This window comes from Ranitomeya imitator, chromosome 8 (genome assembly GCF_032444005.1).
Source record: "Ranitomeya imitator isolate aRanImi1 chromosome 8, aRanImi1.pri, whole genome shotgun sequence".
Lineage (NCBI taxonomy): Eukaryota > Metazoa > Chordata > Amphibia > Anura > Dendrobatidae > Ranitomeya > Ranitomeya imitator.
Window position 1 is genome coordinate 2,264,097 of NC_091289.1, and position 18,483 is coordinate 2,282,579.

The 18,483-nt window shown below is 52.2% G+C and overlaps 1 protein-coding gene across 7 annotated transcripts in view; it reads right to left on the reverse strand.

Moving 5' to 3' along the window:
• Positions 1 to 1,826: 1,826 nt before the first annotated feature.
• LOC138647181 (RNA-binding protein 6-like) overlaps positions 1,827 to 18,483 on the reverse strand; it is a 61,022-nt gene continuing 44,365 nt past the window's right edge. For 2 of the 7 annotated variants that reach the window (XM_069736002.1, XM_069736003.1), the window contains exons 11-20: positions 18,218 to 18,315; positions 16,097 to 16,133; positions 15,963 to 16,014; positions 15,798 to 15,868; positions 7,273 to 7,362; positions 6,121 to 6,192; positions 5,491 to 5,745; positions 5,353 to 5,415; positions 3,058 to 3,141; positions 1,827 to 2,475 (exon numbers count right to left, since the gene is read on the reverse strand). In XM_069736002.1, the coding sequence (XP_069592103.1) occupies positions 2,473 to 2,475; positions 3,058 to 3,141; positions 5,353 to 5,415; positions 5,491 to 5,745; positions 6,121 to 6,192; positions 7,273 to 7,362; positions 15,798 to 15,868; positions 15,963 to 16,014; positions 16,097 to 16,133; positions 18,218 to 18,315 (825 nt within the window). In that variant the 3' untranslated portion in view covers positions 1,827 to 2,472. Of the gene's footprint in view, positions 2,476 to 3,057; positions 3,142 to 5,352; positions 5,746 to 6,120; positions 6,193 to 7,272; positions 7,363 to 15,797; positions 15,869 to 15,962; positions 16,015 to 16,096; positions 16,134 to 18,217; positions 18,316 to 18,483 lie in introns of all 7 variants that reach the window. The other 5 variants (XM_069736005.1, XM_069736006.1, XM_069736000.1 and 2 more) reach the window with 3 other exon arrangements.

Consider the following 18,483-nt stretch of genomic DNA (forward strand, 5'->3'; position numbering starts at 1 on the left):
GGATGGACAAATGTCTTTTTTCGGCCTTACTAACTATGTTACTATGTTTCCCCTTCCTGGTTCTTAGCAAGGCCCTCTGGTGAGATTGGAGACAGTAGACTGCCTTCTCAGGATAACATATGCTGTGACCCCTGCAGTCTCAGGACAGATGATAAAAAGGTTAAATTACTGCAAGTCATACATTCATACCTATACATATTTCACTACACGCACTTAGCAACCACACCTGAAGATATGCAAAGAAAGGAACTGCCCCTATCAACCAGACCTGATGTGCTACAAAAAAAGGAACCGCCCCTAGCAACCAGACCCGATGTGCTACAAAGAAATGAGCCGCACCTAGCAACCAGACCCTAGGTCAGGGGTGTTAAACTGCATTCCTCGAGGTCCGCAAACCATGCGTGTTTTCAAGATTTCCTTAGCTTTGCACAAGGTGCTGCAATCATTATGTGTGTAGGTGATTAAATTATCACCTGTGCAATACAAGGAAATCCTGAAAACATGACCTGGTTGCAGCCCTTGAGGAATGCAGTTTGACACCCCTGGTCTAAGTGCTACAAAGAAATGAGCCACACCTAGCAACCAGACCCCAAGTGCTACAAAGAAATGAGCCGCACCTAGCAGTCAGACCCTAAGTGCTACAAAGAAATGAGCCGCACCTAGCAACCAGACCCCAAGTGCTACAAAGAAATGAGCTGCACCTAGCAACCAGACCCTAAGTGCTACAAAGAAATGAGCCGCACCTAGCAACCAGACCCCAAGTGCTACAAAGAAATGAGCCGCACCTAGCAACCAGACCCTAAGTGCTACAAAGAAATGAGCCGCACCTAGCAACCAGACCCCAAGTGCTACAAAGAAATGAGCCGCACCTAGCAATCAGACCCTAAGTGCTACAAAGAAATGAGCCGCACCTAGCAACCAGACCCCAAGTGCTACAAAGAAATGAGCCGCACCTAGCAACCAGACCCCAAGTGCTACAAAGAAATGAGCCGCACCTAGCAACCAGACCCTAAGTGCTACAAAGAAATGAGCCGCACCTAGCAACCAGACCCTAAGTGCTACAAAGAAATGAGCCGCACCTAGCAACCAGACCCTAAGTGCTACAAAGAAATGAGCCGCACCTAGCAACCAGACCCCAAGTGCTACAAAGAAATGAGCCGCACCTAGCAACCAGACCCCAAGTGCTACAAAGAAATGAGCCGCACCTAGCAACCAGACCCTAAGTGCTACAAAGAAATGAGCCGCACCTAGCAACCAGACCCTAAGTGCTACAAAGAAATGAGCCGCACCTAGCAACCAGACCCCAAGTGCTACAAAGAAATGAGCCGCACCTAGCAACCAGACCCTAAGTGCTACAAAGAAATGAGCTGCCCTCCAGCCAGTAGATCCTGAAGTTAGAATCTCTTCGGTGGGCTGTTCTTCGTTACGGAGACCCCCCAGTTCTTGTCTTCACAAGTTTTGCTGTCCCTTAGGTTAATATTCACACCCAAGTTAGGTTGTGTTTTTGCCACAAAAAAATGGCAACAAATTGAGTTGGATTCCTGCCGTTCGTGCTCTCGCTGCTCATTTTTCTGTTCTCTCAGCGTTTTTCATCCATTCAAGTAAATATGGAAAATGCATCAAATGACGAGTATTTTACACACCGCTCTTACTGCTGCAAATCCTGAACGTGTGCACAGAGCCTTATAGTCCACGTGTACATCGAAACGTCACCTACACTTCAAATATACATGTAAAGTCATCCCCCAGTATGTACGCCGCCCTGCTGTGGGAGGAGCCTCGTCCTCATCCTCTGCACCGGTGACTTATGGACAAGGACGTTTCACTACAATAGTTTTATCATTTTATTATAAAAACACATAACAGCAACAAGGAGACAGCGGTGGTGTACGCAGACAGCAGCGCACCCAAACGGCGGCAGTGTACGCCGACAGCAGCACACCCAGGAGACGGCGGCGGCGTACGCAGACAGCTGTGCACCCAGGAGACGGCGGCGGCGTACGCAGACAGCTGTGCACCCAGGAGACGGCGGCGGCGTACGCAGACAGCTGTGCACCCAGGAGGCGGCGGCGGTGTACGCAGACAGCTGTGCACCCAGGAGACGGCGGTGGCGTACGCAGACAGCTGTGCACCCAGGAGGCGGCGTACGCAGACAGCGGTGCACCCAGGAGGCGTCGGCGGTGTACGCAGACAGCGGTGCACCCAGGAGGCGGCGTACGTAGACAGCTGTGCACCCAGGAGACGGCGGCGGCGTACGCAGACAGCTGTGCACCCAGGAGGCGGCGGCGTACGCAGACAGCTGTGCACCCAGGAGGTGGCGTACGCAGACAGCGGTGCACCCAGGAGGCGGCGTACGCAGACAGCGGTGCACCCAGGAGGCGGCATACACAAACGGTGGAGTTCGCTCCAGGATCCATCCCTCTACGTTCTCCCGGTACGTTTCTCCCACCGGATGTGCTCTTCGCTTTTTGTTCACTGTAATGTAAGTAGAGGAGACTGTGAGGTGCGTAGCGCATTGACAGGTGGGGAGAGGGGCACACGTGAAAACAGACAGGGCGCTGTGCCATGACATCACTACGCAGTGCCAACTCAGAAGAACTGTGTCCATTTAGTTAGTCCTGGAATCTCCCCGCCATGCTTCACGTGCTGCTGATAACAGAGGACAGTAGCTGTCCAGGCTCAGGATCATGTTCCAGCCTGGACAGTCCAGCAGGGCCCCCCGACCGCTCCCACCATCAGCCTGACATGTAGGATGCGGCTGGGAAATTCATTCCTGTTGCACAGGAAGGTGCACCGGGAACTCTCCCACTTCCTGACAGATCTGCACCAGAGATGACTAGAAATGAATCTCTGGAAGTTCTGGCCGGGGTGACACCATATACTGGAGCGCACATCACCTGCCTGTATCAGAACCTCGGAGTCCAGGACGTCCCTTTCTTATCAGAGTAAAATGACAAGACAGGCGTCACTGACTGCAGAGGGCGGCACAAAGACAGGGGGCGAGACATGCAGCCGGAGGGGCGAGACATGCAGTCGGAGTGTGCGCAGAGTAGTCACCTGCTGCGCGCTTTCCTCCGCTCGCTCCAGCCTCTCCAGCTCTCTCCTGGCCTGCAGCAGCCTCCTCTGTATGGCCTCATCCTCCTGCCAATAACATCCACATTCAATGTGCGGCCGCTCCATACAGCCCCCCGCACAGCAGCCCCCAGACATACACAACGGGGTACAGGGGACAGCAGCTACTGGATCTATACAGGTCTAATGGGAGCTGTATGTACAGCTGATCCACTGTCACTTTGTTACATTTAATTTATTGTGCAGAGTCTTCTAGATTTATCACAGCCTTCAGTGTAAAGAATGGAGGCTTTCATTCTGCTAGTCTTGACTGGGTCAGTGACACTGAAATCCTACAGAATGTCGGGGGCTATAACCTCCTCCAGGGGCCAATGTCTGGGGGCTATAACCTCCTCCAGGGGCCAATGTTGGGAGGGGGCTATAACCTCCTCCAGGGGCCAATGTTGGGAGGGGGCTATAACCTCCTCCAGGGGCCAATGTTGGGAGGGGGCTATAACCTCCTCCAGGGGCCAATGTCTGGGGGCTATAACCTCCTCCAGGGGCCAATGTCTGGGGGCTATAACCTCCTCCAGGGGCCAATGTCTGGGGGCTATAACCTCCTCCAGGGGCCAATGTCTGGGGGCTATAACCTCCTCCAGGGGCCAATGTTGGGAGGGGGCTATAACCTCCTCCAGGGGCCAATGTTGGGAGGGGGCTATAACCTCCTCCAGGGGCCAACGTCTGGGGGCTATAACCTCCTCCAGGGGCCAACGTCTGGGGGCTATAACCTCCTCCAGGGGCCAATGTCTGGGGGCTATAACCTCCTCCAGGGGCCAATGTCTGGGGGCTATAACCTCCTCCAGGGGCCAATGTCGGAGGGGGCTATAACCTCCTCCAGGGGCCAATGTCGGAGGGGGCTATAACCTCCTCCAGGGGCCAATGTGGGAGGGGGCTATAACCTCCTCCAGGGGCCAATGTCGGAGGGGGCTATAACCTCCTCCAGGGGCCAATGTCTGGGGGGCTATAACCTCCTCCAGGGGCCAATGTCTGGGGGGCTATAACCTCCTCCAGGGGCCAATGTCGGAGGGGGCTATAACCTCCTCCAGGGGCCAATGTCGGAGGGGGCTATAACCTCCTCCGGGCGCCAATGTCGGAGGAAGCTATAACCTCCTCCAGGGGCCAATGTCTGGGGGGCTATAACCTCCTCCAGGGGCCAATGTCTGGGGGGCTATAACCTCCTCCAGGGGCCAATGTCTGGGGGGTATAACCTCCTCCAGGGGCCAATGTCGGAGGGGGCTATAACCTCCTCCAGGGGCCAATGTCGGAGGGGGCTATAACCTCCTCCAGGGGCCAATGTCGGAGGGGGCTATAACCTCCTCCAAGGGCCAATGTTTGGGGGGCATAACCTCCTCCAGGCGCCAATGTCGGAGGGGGCTATAACCTCCTCCAGGCGCCAATGTCGGAGGGGGCTATAACCTCCTCCAGGGGCCAATATCTGGGGGGGGGGGGCATAACCTCCTCCAGGGGCCAATGTTGGGAGGGGGCTATAACCTCCTCCAGGGGCCAATGTCGGAGGGGGCTATAACCTCCTCCAGGGGCCAATGTCGGAGGGGGCTATAACCTCCTCCAGGGGCCAATGTCTGGGGGGCATAACCTCCTCCAGGCGCCAATGTCGGAGGGGGCTATAACCTCCTCCAGGGGCCAATGTATGGGGGGCATAACCTCCTCCAGGCGCCAATGTCTGAGGGGGTTATAACCTCCTCCAGGGGCCAATGTCTGGGGGGGCATAACCTCCTCCAGGGGCCAATGTCTGAGGGGGCTATAACCTCCTCCAGGGGCCAATATCTGGGGGGCATAACCTCCTCCAGGGGCCAATGTCTGGGGGGCATAACCTCCTCCAGGCGCCAATGTCGGAGGGGGCTATAACCTCCTCCAGGGGCCAATGTCTGGGGGGCATAACCTCCTCTAGGGGCCAATGTCGGAGGGAGCTATAGCCTCCTCCAGGGGCCAATGTCGGAGGGGGCTATAACCTCCTCCAGGGGCCAATGTCGGAGGGGGCTATAACCTCCTCCGGGCGCCAATGTCGGAGGAAGCTATAACCTCCTCCAGGGGCCAATGTCTGGGGGGCTATAACCTCCTCCAGGGGCCAATGTCTGGGGGGCATAACCTCCTCTAGGGGCCAATGTCGGAGGGAGCTATAGCCTCCTCCAGGGGCCAATACCAGATGAGACACAGTGGGAAATAACACATAGGCAGAAGACTAGTATGTAACAAGCCTCAGACGTTGTGAGCGCCCCCTACCTTCTGCTCCAGGTAGGCCTGCTGGTTGTAGCACTTTCTGAGCTTTTGGATGGCGAGGTTTCTCTGTGGAGAGGGGACAGCATTACACACGTTATGTAGCAAGGCGGGGGCGTTACACTGTGCCGTGCGGGGTCCTACCTTGTGCAGATCTGATAACTTCTGATGCCGGATTAATGCCGCCTTATTGGGAAACTTACGGAGACATAACAGACAAGCCATCTTCTTCCAATCTGTTACCTCGTCACGGGTGACCTCAGTGCTGGGTGCAGCGGGCTTCGGGGTAGGTTTTGGAGCAGGGCTTGGAGATGCCCGGGGCGGCGGCAACTCTTCCTCCTCTTCCTCGCTGTCATCACCATATTCCCCCAGAAGCTTTATTAGAGGGTTGTCCTTTGGCTGCAGAGAAAGGATGAGGACACTAGCGAGCGTGCACGGATAAGACGTTATCGGAGCATGGTCGAGTGCTAATGGAGAATCTACAGCGTGCTCAAATACTGTGTACAAGTCCCCACAGCTGCATGTCTTGTGTGTTAGACAGCTGCAAAACATGCAGCAATTGATTGTTTGTTAGGCCATTCCCTGCATGTGTTGCTGCCAACACACAACATGCAGCCACGGGGACTCGTACACAGTATTCGAGCACGCTACAGATTCTCCATTAGCACTGGAGTACGCTCAGATAACGCCTTACCCGTGCACACTCATCACTAATGAGGAGTTGATATCAGTCGGCTGAGACACCACCAGGAATTACACATGTACAGAAATTACCTCTGGGGGCGGCTCAACCCTGCTTGTCACTGGAGGGGGCAGCGGTCTCTTAAACGGATCGTTTTCCAAATCCTGAAAATAAAACCGAGCAGTGAGAAAGCATAAAAAGACGCGGGGCGGCTGAGGGGAGGAAGAGAGCGGAGCAAAGGGCGACGGAGTGGGGCAATCGCGCAGCACAGAGCGACGGAGTGGGGCAAGCGGGCAGCACAGGGCGGGGCAAGCGGGCAGCACAGGGCGGGGCAAGCGTGCAGCACAGGGCGGGGCAAGCGTGCAGCACAAGGAGGCGGTGAAGGGCGAGCGCGCAGCACAAGGAGGCGGTGAAGGGCGAGCGCGCAGCACAAGGAGGCTGTGGAGGGCGAGCGCGCAGCACAAGGAGGCTGTGGAGGGCGAGCGTGCAGCACAAGGAGGCTGGAGGGCGAGCGCGCAGCACAAGGAGGCTGTGGAGGGCGAGCGCGCAGCACAAGGAGGCTGTGGAGGGCGAGCGCGCAGCACAAGGAGGCTGTGGAGGGCGAGCGCACAGCACAAGGAGGCTGTGGAGGGCGAGCGCACAGCACAAGGAGGCTGTGGAGGGTGAGCGCGCAGCACAAGGAGGCTGTGGAGGGCGAGCGCACAGCACAAGGAGGCTGTGGAGGGCGAGCGCACAGCACAAGGAGGCTGTGGAGGGCGAGCGCACAGCACAAGGAGGCTGTGGAGGGCGAGCGCACAGCACAAGGAGGCTGAGGAGGGTGAGCGCACAGCACAAGAAGGCGGAGGAGGGGAAGGTGAGCGCACAGCAAAAGGCGGTGGAGGGCGACGCACGCAGCAAAAGGAAGAGGGGAGGGCGAGAGCACAGCACAAGGAGGAGGGGAGACTGAGCACGAAGAACAAGGCAGCAGAGGGGAGGGCGAGCGCACAGCACAAGGAGGCTGTGGAAGGCGAGCGCACAGCACAAGGAGGCTGAGGAGGGCGAGCGCACAGCACAAGGAGGCTGAGGAGGGGAAGGCGAGCGCACAGCAAAAGGCGGTGGAGGGCGACGCACGCAGCAAAAGGAAGAGGGGAGGGCGAGAGCACAGCACAAGGAGGGGAGACTGAGCACGAAGAACAAGGCAGCAGAGGGGAGGGCGAGCGCGCAGCACAAGGTGGCGGAGGGGAGGCACTCCATCACCCGCTCACCTTCTCCTCGGTGAAGCCTCTCCTCGGCGGGCGGCTCGCTGGCACCTTTTTGCTGCTGCCTGGAGTTTGCTTACGATTGTCATTTTTACGCTGAGGAGACAAGACGGACTATCAGAGGAACAGGCAGGACAGGGGTTGTAATACCTGGTTACTGCATTATCCCCATCAGATTCTTGCCGCCTCCAGGAAAGCTGAATGACAGTCAGGACGTCCGCCTCACAGTCCCAGACCTGGGGGACAGCCAAATGTCACGTACCCACTTCTCAGCACGTGACTTGGGGTTGTGCCTGCAAGGGTTAATCTATCTCCCCACTCTCCGTCCAGCATTCAACCTCTGTCCTATGCTGTAATGGGAGTATAAATCACCCCCGACCCAGGCCACACACCCGCTCATACACGCTGCCACCACTCATCGAATACACGGGCGATGAGTACCGGAAATATTACTACTGTCTGCCAATCATAAGGCTCACACACTTTAAAAGGGAACCTGTCACCCCCAAAATCGAGGGTGAGCTAAGCCCACCGGCATCAGGGGCTTATCTCCAGCATTCTGTAATGCATTCTGTAATGCTGTAGATAAGCCCCGATGTGTCCTGAAAGATGAGAAAAAGAGGTTAGATTATACTCACCCAGGGGCGGTCCGATCCGATGGGTGTCGCGGTCCGGTCCCGTGCCTCCCATCTTCATCAGATGACGTCCTCTTCTGGTCTTCACGCTGTGGCTCCGGCGCAAGCGTACTTTGTCCTATTGAGGGCAGAGCAAAGTACTGCAGTGCGCAGGCGCTGGGCCTCTCTGACCTTTCCCGCTGCGTGCGCACTGCAATACTGTGCTCTGCCCTCAACAGGACAAAGTACGCCTGCGCCGAAGCCGCGGCAGGGAGACAAGAAGAGGACGTCATCATAAGAAGATGGGAGGCCCCGGACCGCGACGTCCATCAGAACCAGACCGCAGCAGCACCGCCCCTGGGTGAGTATTATCTAACCTGTCACCTCCCTCATGTCAAGCGTCCAACGCCACAAAGATGATGCAGCGAGTTTACAGGACACTATAAGACAGCTAGACGTGGCCCACGGCAGATACAAGAGACTGTCCGCAAAGTACGCTGCCTTCCTGAAAGACTCTAAAATCGACGAGGCCCTCTCAGAGTTAAGCAAGGCAGATTCCACAGAGAAAGGGACGCCGCTGTGCAAGACGCCAAAGATAAAGTGGAGCTTCGTATCGCCCATCTGCAAGAAACTAGATCGCACAGGTCAGCCTCGTCTAAACACTCTGTTCGGTCATACAAATCATCCTGCTCAAGGACTTCAGCCCTCAGCAACAGAATTTTAGAGGCCCGTTTAAACGCAGAGCGATCCAAACTAAGACGTTCATACACAGAAAAGGAAGCAGAAGCAGAGGATAAAGCAAAGATTCTTCAAACAGAAGCAGAGGCTCAAGCAAAGATTCTTCAAACAGAAATGGAGGAAGAAATCGCATTAGCCGAAGTAAAAAAAAGTGACCTGCTTATGGAGCTGGAACTTGCTAAAAGAGACCCTCGTCTGTCTGGACTGTGCTACCTGGACTCTGCCCATGGGGTGGACCCAATTGTCTCAAAGCTGCCACATAGTCTGCAAGAGAAGTGGGCAGTGTGCGTCTCCAGGTATAAAAGGTCACATGACGTCACCTTTCCTCCGTTCATTCAGTTCTGCAAGTTCATTGACGAACAGGCCCAAATGAGGAACGACCCTAGCCTCGACTTCCTGGAGTCTAACACTGCAGCTCCAGCAACACCGTAATCTAGGTATGAAGGCACCGCACATAGACGCAAAGACTCGAGGAACAGTGTAAGCGTCAGGAAGAAAAACCTGCCATCTCCTGCAGTACCTGCCGATAAGCAGAACACTATTCCGTCGAGTGATAAGTCCTTCAATCGTGAGTGTCCCATCCACAAAAAAAAAAACACACTCACTGAACAAATGTAGAGGCTTCAGGTCCAAAACCATGCAAGAGCGCAAGAAAATCCTCAGCGAACTTGGGGTATGTTTCAAGTGCTGCGCTTCATCAGAACACATGGCCAAGGACTGTAAATCTGTCATTAAGTGTGAAGAGTGTCATAGTTACAGACACCCATCAGCCTTGCACCCAGCCTCAGTCACCGGCGATCCAGCAGTTGCAGTTACCTCTGGTCGCGCTACAAGCCATGGCGGGGAGCCACAGAACCACGCCAAGTCCACCACAGCGGTTTCCTGCTCATGCTCAGAGGTATGTGGGAAGAGTCAAAGTGCTAAATGCTGTGCCAGGATATGCCTAATCAGAGTCTATCCGGAAGGGCAACTAGGGAAGGCAGTAAAAACGTATGCCATCATTGATGATCAGAGCAATCGATCTCTAGCTGGACCTAAGTTCTTTGAAGCCTTTAGAATCAAGGGACCAGCAATGCCCTACACTCTGAATACTTGCTTGGGGCGCATAGAGACTAGGGGCAGAAGAGCACAAGGTTTCATTGCTTCTCCTATCAACGGAGACTTAGAAATACCCCTACCTACGCTAATCGAGTGCGATCAAATACCAGACCAAAGGGATGAGATCCCTACCCCGGAAGCTGCTTTCCACCAACCACATTTAAGGCACCTAGCCAGCGTTATCCCACCTTTGGACACAGATGCTGAAATCCTACTTCTGCTCGGCAGAGACAATTTGAGGATACATAAGGTCCGCCAACAGTGTAATGGTCCTGACTACACCCCCTACGCCCAGAGACTTGACTTGGGGTGGGTAGTCATAGGAAATGTATGCTTGGACCGAACAGGAGTCCATTCCTTTAAGACCTACATACGCCGAGACGGGCGCACTACTTTCTGCAAACCATGTCCTCATCACTATGAGGTGAAGGAAAAGCTTCCAGATCCTGTACAGCTGCCTGATGTTATCCCTTCTCCCTATGCAGACGTCTTGGGAAGATCGGTGTTTCATACCACTAAGGATGACAAAGTAGCCCCGTCTATGGAAGACAAGTAATTCATCAGGATAATGGACAATGAGTTCCGTAAGGACGAGACCAATCACTGGGTTTTTCCCTTACCCTTCCGAGCTACCAGGGAAAGGCTCCCGAACAATCGTGAACAAGCCTTGTCCAGATTCAACTCTCTCCAGCGCACGCTAAGCAATAAACCGGAGATGAAAGAACATCACCTTTATGGGCAAAATATTCCATAACAACCATGCGGAGCCAGCGCCTCCCTTAAAGGAAAATGAAGAGTGCTGGTACCTACCCTCATTTGGAGTATATCACCCGAAGAAACCTAAACAAATTAGAGTGGTCTTTGATTCAAGCGCCAAACATCAAGGCGCATCTCTCAATGATGTCCTCCTCACAGGTCCTAATCTGACAAACAACCTAGTAGGAGTGTTGATGAGGTTCAGGAAAGAGCCCATTGCCATCACCGCCGACATTGAACAGATGTTCCACTGTTTCATAGTCAGAGAGGACCACAGGAATTTCCTCAGGTTCCTGTGGTACAAGGACAATGACCCCAGCAAAGAGATGGTGGAGTATCGCATGCGGGTGCATGTATCCGGAACAGCCCTTCACCCGCAGTGGCAACATTTGGCCTGCGGAGAACCGCACAAGAAGGAGAGTCCGAGTATGGAACAGACGCCAGAGACTTTGTAGAGAAAGACTTCTACGTAGATGATGGACTAAAATCTCTACCCACAGAAGAAGCGGCAATCGACCTACTTAAAAGGACCAAACATATGCTGTGCCGAGCGAAGTTTAGACTGCACAAAATTGCTTCAAACAGCCCGGCTGTCATGAGAGCCTTTGAGTCAAGTGACCACGCACCTGGATTCAAGGACATAGACCTGGGACCAGACCGTCCGCCTGTGCAGAGAAGCTTAGGCCTGAGGTGGAACCTGTCAGCCGACACCTTCGGTTTCCAAATCAACTGTGAAGACAAACCATTCACTAAACATGGTGTCCTGTCAGTGGTAAATAGCCTGTATGACCCACTGGGATTCGTGGCACCAATTACCATACAAGGTAAATCCCTTCTGAGACAGCTGTCCGAAACTGTCAAGGACTGGGATACCCCTCTACCTCCTGATAAGGAACCAAAATGGGAAACCTGGAAGCAGTCTTTGTGTGCTTGGGATGAAATCCATATACCGAGATGCTACGCTGGAATCTCACTTGCTGCTAGCACTAGGACGGAACTCCATGTGTTCTCGGATGCATCCACGGAGGCCATTGCAGCTGTTGTCTACCTGAAGGTAACGGGATCTGACAATCAAGATCATGTTGGGTTCGTTTTCGGCAAAGCTAAGTTGGCTCCCAAGCCTGACCACACTATTCCCAGGCTGGAACTCTGTGGGGCTGTGCTTGCAGTAGAACTCGCAGACTTTATTCAGCATGAGCTGGACACTCACATAGATGACGTACAATACTACAGTGACAGTAAAGTTGTCTTAGGTTACATCTACAACCAAACAAGGCGCTTCTACGTGTACGTCAGTAACCGCATTGAGAAAATAACAAGGTCTTCCAAACCTGAACAGTGGCACTATATCCCATCTGATCTTAATCCAGCCGACCATGCCACTAGACCTATGTCTATAAATTCTTTCGCTAACTCTTCTTGGCTTTCAGGTCCAAAGTTTCTGCTGGAACAGAAGGGAAGTGAATGTTTCCAGGAAGCCTTCAGCATCCAGGATCCGGATGATGATCCAGAAGTCCGCTCCGAGGTCAGTGCTCTGGCCACGAACGCTAAACCAACCTCCACCCTCGGTTGCCAGCGCTTCGAACGCTTCTCCAATTGGATGAAATTTGTCAAGACTATCACAAGGTTAGTCCACATTGCGAGATCTTATCACAATTCACATGGAGACAAAGACTGTCATGGTTGGCACGTCTGCCAAAAACCACTCTCGATCAAGGACATTCCGGTAGGATAAACTATAAACAGAACTCTGCAATAGTACTTTTGCCCATTGGATTACAGTGGGTCAGAGATAGTTTGGCCTAGTGCAGATTCTCTGATCCGAAGATGGGTTTTCCTTTGGATTATCTCAGGAACTGACTTAAATTAATGTCTTATCTCGTTTAAAGTTGTTATGGCATTGCATGCATGTTTGGTTTCATTTTCTAGATTGTTGGACTTTATTTCAAGGACATTAATATAGTGAAATCCCTTACGGAATTTCAGACGGGGAGTGTGCTGTTCCGTGTAAGTTGTGTTCTTTAGTTTTATATATATTCATGCTATGTATGTTGTTATACTTTTCTCTGCTGCCACCCAGTGGCCGTTTTCCGTATGGCAGCTGGTTATTCATTAATTCTTGTAGGCATGTCTCCCACTTCCGGTTCAGGGGTCAAGTCTTCTCTTCCTCTAGCAGCCATTTCAGTTTCATGCTGTTGTGAGAGGATGCTCTTGAACTGGGCTTAGGAAGGCATCAGTCTTTCGATTTTTTGTTGCTCACACTTGCAGTCATACTTGGTGTTACATCTTACTGTACCTTGTCTACACCTGCATTTCTGGAGAAAGTACTGTATTACCAGTTATACACCGTATGTCCAGATTTACAAAATAAACAATTCTGGGTTGCACAATCCCTTGTGTGCATCATCTCTTCGGACACTGAGCAGCATCGGTCCTGTCTGCCCTATAGCGAGGAAATACTGAAGGTACGATTTTCTCTCTCACAACCCTTTATAGTCAACGACACCTCCATTCGCCTCATGTGGGGACAGAACAGGGGGGCATCATGTTATAGTGTAAGATCGCTGATCTGACACTTTGCTGTGCACTGTGTCAGATCAGCGATCTGACGTGCACTTCTGGAAGCTTCCCGGCGCCTGCTCTGAGCTGGCGCTGAGAAGCCACCTCCCTGCAGGACCTGGATACAGCCCCGCGGCCATTTTGGATCCAGGCCTGCAGAGAGGAGGAGGTAAGAGACCATCTGAGCAACGCAATCACATCGCGTTGCTCCGAGGGTCTCAGGGAAGCACGCAGGGAGCCACCTCCCTGCGCGATGCTTCCCTATACCGCCGAACACTGCGATCATGATTGATCGCGATGTGCCGGGGGGCGGTCCGTGACCGCTCCTGGCACGTAGTGCCGGAAGTGAGCTGCGATAGTCAGCTTACACCCGATTGCGATCGGCCGCGCTCCCCCCGTGAGCGCAGCTGATCGCGCTGGACGTACTGTCCTGTCACTGGGAATTAAGTCCCAGATCACCTTGACGGGATAGTACGTCCAATGGGATTAAGGGGTTAATATAAAAAGGTACAGTGCTAAGAATAAAAGATAATAAAAATACAGAAATAAAAAATGACATCCAAATATGCAAAACAGTTATAAAAATAAAAAGAGAAAACTGACAGAAATATCTAAAGTTTGCAGTCCGGCACTCTGCTCCCTGAGGGGGGATGAATATGGAATGGCTCACACCAGCGTGGCTGCCCCTCAATCTGTGAGCAACTTTCTATGTGTAAAGGCCTGATTTATAGTTAAAGGGAACCTGTCACCCCGTTTTTTGAGATTGAGCTATAAATACTGTTAAATAGGGCCTGCGCTGTGTGTTCCTATAATGTATGTAGTGTACCCCGATTCCCCATGTATGCTGAGAAATAACTTACCAAAGTCGCCGTTTTCGCCTGTCAATCAGGCTGGTCAGGTCGGGAGGGCGTGGTGACATCGCTGGTTCTTCCTCAGCTTTACGTTGGTGGCGTAGTGGTGAAGACACAGCGCGCGATCTGCGCTGTCATCCCTTTCGTCGGTGGGGGCGGCCATCTTCCTGGGGCCGCGCGTGCGCAGATCGAGTGCTCTGCTGCACGGGGCTTCAGGAAAATGGCCGCGGGATGCCGCGCGTGCGCATTAGAGATCGCGGCGGCCATTTTCCCAAAGCCGAGTTTGCATCTCGGCTTTGGGAAAATGGCCGCCGCGATCTCTAATGCGCACGCGCGGCATCCCGCGGCCATTTTCCTGAAGCCCCGTGCAGCAGAGCACTCGATCTGCGCACGCGCGGCCCCAGGAAGATGGCCGCCCCCACCGACGAAAGGGATGACAGCGCAGATCGCGCGCTGTGTCTTCACCACTACGCCACCAACGTAAAGCTGAGGAAGAACCAGCGATGTCACCACGCCCTCCCGACCTGACCAGCCTGATTGACAGGCGAAAACGGCGACTTTGGTAAGTTATTTCTCAGCATACATGGGGAATCGGGGTACACTACATACACTATAGGAACACACAGCGCAGGCCCTATTTAACAGTATTTATAGCTCAATCTCAAAAAACGGGGGTGACAGGTTCCCTTTAACCTGGAGGTCAGATTTCTAGAGCAGCCTCTCAGGTTAATATTCTAATCCTTGGTTTGTGACTGGATCCTGGCTATTTTAACATTTTTCTTTGAACACTCTTCATGTAATCTGTCGTTCTCTGAGTAAATATACAGTGTCAGGCTGAAATTTGGCATCTCTTCATAGGAGTCAGAAGGTGTGAAGTGTCTGAGCAAGGCCCCCTGGGGTGACTGGAGCCAGGAGACTGCCTTTTCTCAGGATAACACATGTAAGGACCTGTGTGAGAGCTGCAGTCTCAGGACTGATGCCAATTTAAGGCCCCGTCACACATAGCGACGCTTGAGCGATTCCGACAACGATACGACCTGTCAGGGATCGCTCAAGCGTCGCTATGTGGTCGCTGGTGAGATGTCAAACAGTGAGATCTCACCAACGACGCAGCAGCGATGCGGCGACCTGTAGCGACCTGTAGAACGATGCTATTTCATGACGATTCAATGGGACGTCCTGTCAGCGAGGTCGTTGGTAAGGTGTCAAACACAGCGATGTGTGCTACCCAGCGGGACCTCAACGATCAAAAAATGGCCCAGGCCATTCCGACACGACCAGCGATCTCACAGCAGGGGCCTGATCGCTGCTACGTGTCACACATAGCGAGATCGCTACTGAGATCGCTGTTGCGTCACAAAACTTGTGACTCAGCAGCGATCTCGCTAGCGATCTCGCTATGTGTGACGGGGGCTTAACTGCTGGTCATACATCCATACATATATATACTTCACTGCACCGGGCTTCTGTATATTTACTACAGCTGACGCCCACGTCTACAGAGTAACTACATCAGCTCTTAGGCTATGTACACACGTCAGGATTTCTGGCAGAAATTTTCCTGACAAAAACCTGACATTTCTGCCAGAAATCTGCATGCGTTTTTTTTTTCGCGGTTTTGATGTGTTTTTTTGCGCATTTTTGATGCGTTTTTTCTTGCGTTTTTCCCAGATACATAGAATAGCGGGAAAAACGCAAAATTAATGAACATGGTGCTTTTTTTTACCGCAATGCGTTTTTTTTTTTCGCAGAAAAGCTTGTGGACGGACATCCCCTCGGCAGTGTAGCTGAGATCCTATAATACCTTTCAGGGGGTGGGGGGAGACAGGGTTCCCACTTATCAGTTTTGAATTGTGATTGCAGCTCTTGAGTTGGAAGAACATGCACCCCAGACTAAGGTGGGTCCAGAATTTACCTGGTTTTCGCAGTTACTGGGTTGGGGGTTCACATATCTGCCGATTCTGGGGTCATAAATCGGACGATCAGCTGATGCAAAATAAAAGGACAATTAACAAATGAAGTAAAAATCTTCCCCAAAGTCAAAATTAAGCCAGGATCAGGACCCTCTCCCCGTTCTTACTGTGCCCCTTGTGTCCTGGGCGAGCGGCAGACCTCTTTTGCGCTTGGCGTTTCTGTAAACAGACAGACAAGTGGTTAATGGTGGTCCGCAGCAAGGGCGTCCGCAGGAGGCAGGGGAGACGGGCATGGACTCACCCTCCTTGTCGCAGCTTTAACATTTTTCTTTTTGAGCCTGTGGAGATGTGGAAAAGAGGTGAAGATTTACTACTTTGCCGCCTGATAGCAGCGCGTCGTGTAAGTAGGGCGGTGCGTGACCGGCATCTCCAATGGTCTCCTGATCCGATCACTGCGGCGCTGACGTACCATGTGCTAGTTCTAGTGTTGTCATGGCAGCAGCTGTTTACGGACTTACTGTCATTTGACCTTAAAGTGACCTGTGATCAGGATCGTGCTCAGTGACTACAGGCAGTGTCAGGTCAGTGCCGTTATACTGATTACACTGATACCTGTGATCAGGATTGTGCTCAGTGACTACAGACAGTGTCAGGTCGGTGCCGTTATACTGATTACACTGATACCTGTGATCAGGATTGTGCTCAGTGACTACAGTGTCAGGTCGGTGCCGTTATACTGATACCTGTGATCAGGATTGTGCTCAGTGACTACAGACAGTGACAGGTCGGTGCCGTTATACTGATTACACTGATACCTGTGATCAGGATTGTGCTCAGTGACTACAGTGTCAGGTCGGTGCCGTTATACTGATTACACTGATACCTGTGATCAGGATTGTGCTCAGTGACTACAGTGTCAGGTCGGTGCCGTTATACTGATTACACTGATACCTGTGATCAGGATTGTGCTCAGTGACTACAGACAGTGACAGGTCGGTGCAGTTATACTGATTACACTGATACTTGTGATCAGGATTGTGCTCAGTGACTACAGGCAGTGTCAGGTCGGTGCCGTTATACTGATTACACTGATACCTGTGATCAGGATTGTGCTCAGTGACTACAGACAGTGTCAGGTCGGTGCCGTTATACTGATTACACTGATACCTGTGATCAGGATTGTGCTCAGTGACTACAGACAGTGTCAGGTCGGTGCCATTATACTGATTACACTGATACCTGTGGTCAGGATTGTGCTCAGTGACTACAGGCAGTGTCAGGTCGGTGCCGTTATACTGATTACACTGATACCTGTGATCAGGATTGTGCTCAGTGACTACAGACAGTGTCAGGTCGGTGCCATTATACTGATTACACGGATACCTGTGATCAGGATTGTGCTCAGTGACTACAGGCAGTGTCAGGTCGGTGCCGTTATACTGATTACACTGATACCTGTGATCAGGATTGTGCTCAGTGACTACAGTGTCAGGTCGGTGCCGTTATACTGATTACACTGATACCTGTGATCAGGATTGTGCTCAGTGACTACAGGCAGTGTCAGGTCGGTGCCGTTATACTGATTACACTGATACCTGTGATCAGGATTGTGCTCAGTGACTACAGTGTCAGGTCGGTGCCGTTATACTGATTACACTGATACCTGTGATCAGGATTGTGCTCAGTGACTACAGTGTCAGGTCGGTGCCGTTATACTGATTACACTGATACCTGTGATCAGGATTGTGCTCAGTGACTACAGACAGTGACAGGTCGGTGCAGTTATACTGATTACACTGATACTTGTGATCAGGATTGTGCTCAGTGACTACAGGCAGTGTCAGGTCGGTGCCGTTATACTGATTACACTGATACCTGTGATCAGGATTGTGCTCAGTGACTACAGACAGTGTCAGGTCGGTGCCGTTATACTGATTACACTGATACCTGTGATCAGGATTGTGCTCAGTGACTACAGGCAGTGTCAGGTCGGTGCCGTTATACTGATTACACTGATACCTGTGATCAGGATTGTGCTCAGTGACTACAGACAGTGTCAGGTCGGTGCCATTATACTGATTACACGGATACCTGTGATCAGGATTGTGCTCAGTGACTACAGGCAGTGTCAGGTCGGTGCCGTTATACTGATTACACTGATACCTGTGATCAGGATTGTGCTCAGTGACTACAGTGTCAGGTCGGTGCCGTTATACTGATTACACTGATACTTGTAATCAGGATTGTGCTCAGTGACTACAGGCAGTGTCAGGTCGGTGCCGTTATACTGATTACACTGATACTTGTAATCAGGATTGTGCTCAGTGACTACAGGCAGTAAGACAAGTTCAGATTTAGAAAATGGAATTACTATATAAAGTCAGTTTTAATTCTCATGGCAGGTCGGACACTTAACACTCACTTCCTATCCGCATGAGCCAAGTCCATGGTCACCGGCTTCCCTTCAATTGAGAGCGGAGGTATCCGGTAACGAATCAACGTGGTGAGACGGACGGCTTCCTACAAGAGAAGTATACGGTATACACACACTGAAAAAAGAGAACCCCCAGCGGTCAGTGAAATAACCGGAGACTGACAAGGCGAGTTCTACGTGAATTCCCTGAATAGCGAGAATCAGACTTTCATTGTGAAATGTGGTTCAGAAAAATGTATATTAAAAAAAACCCT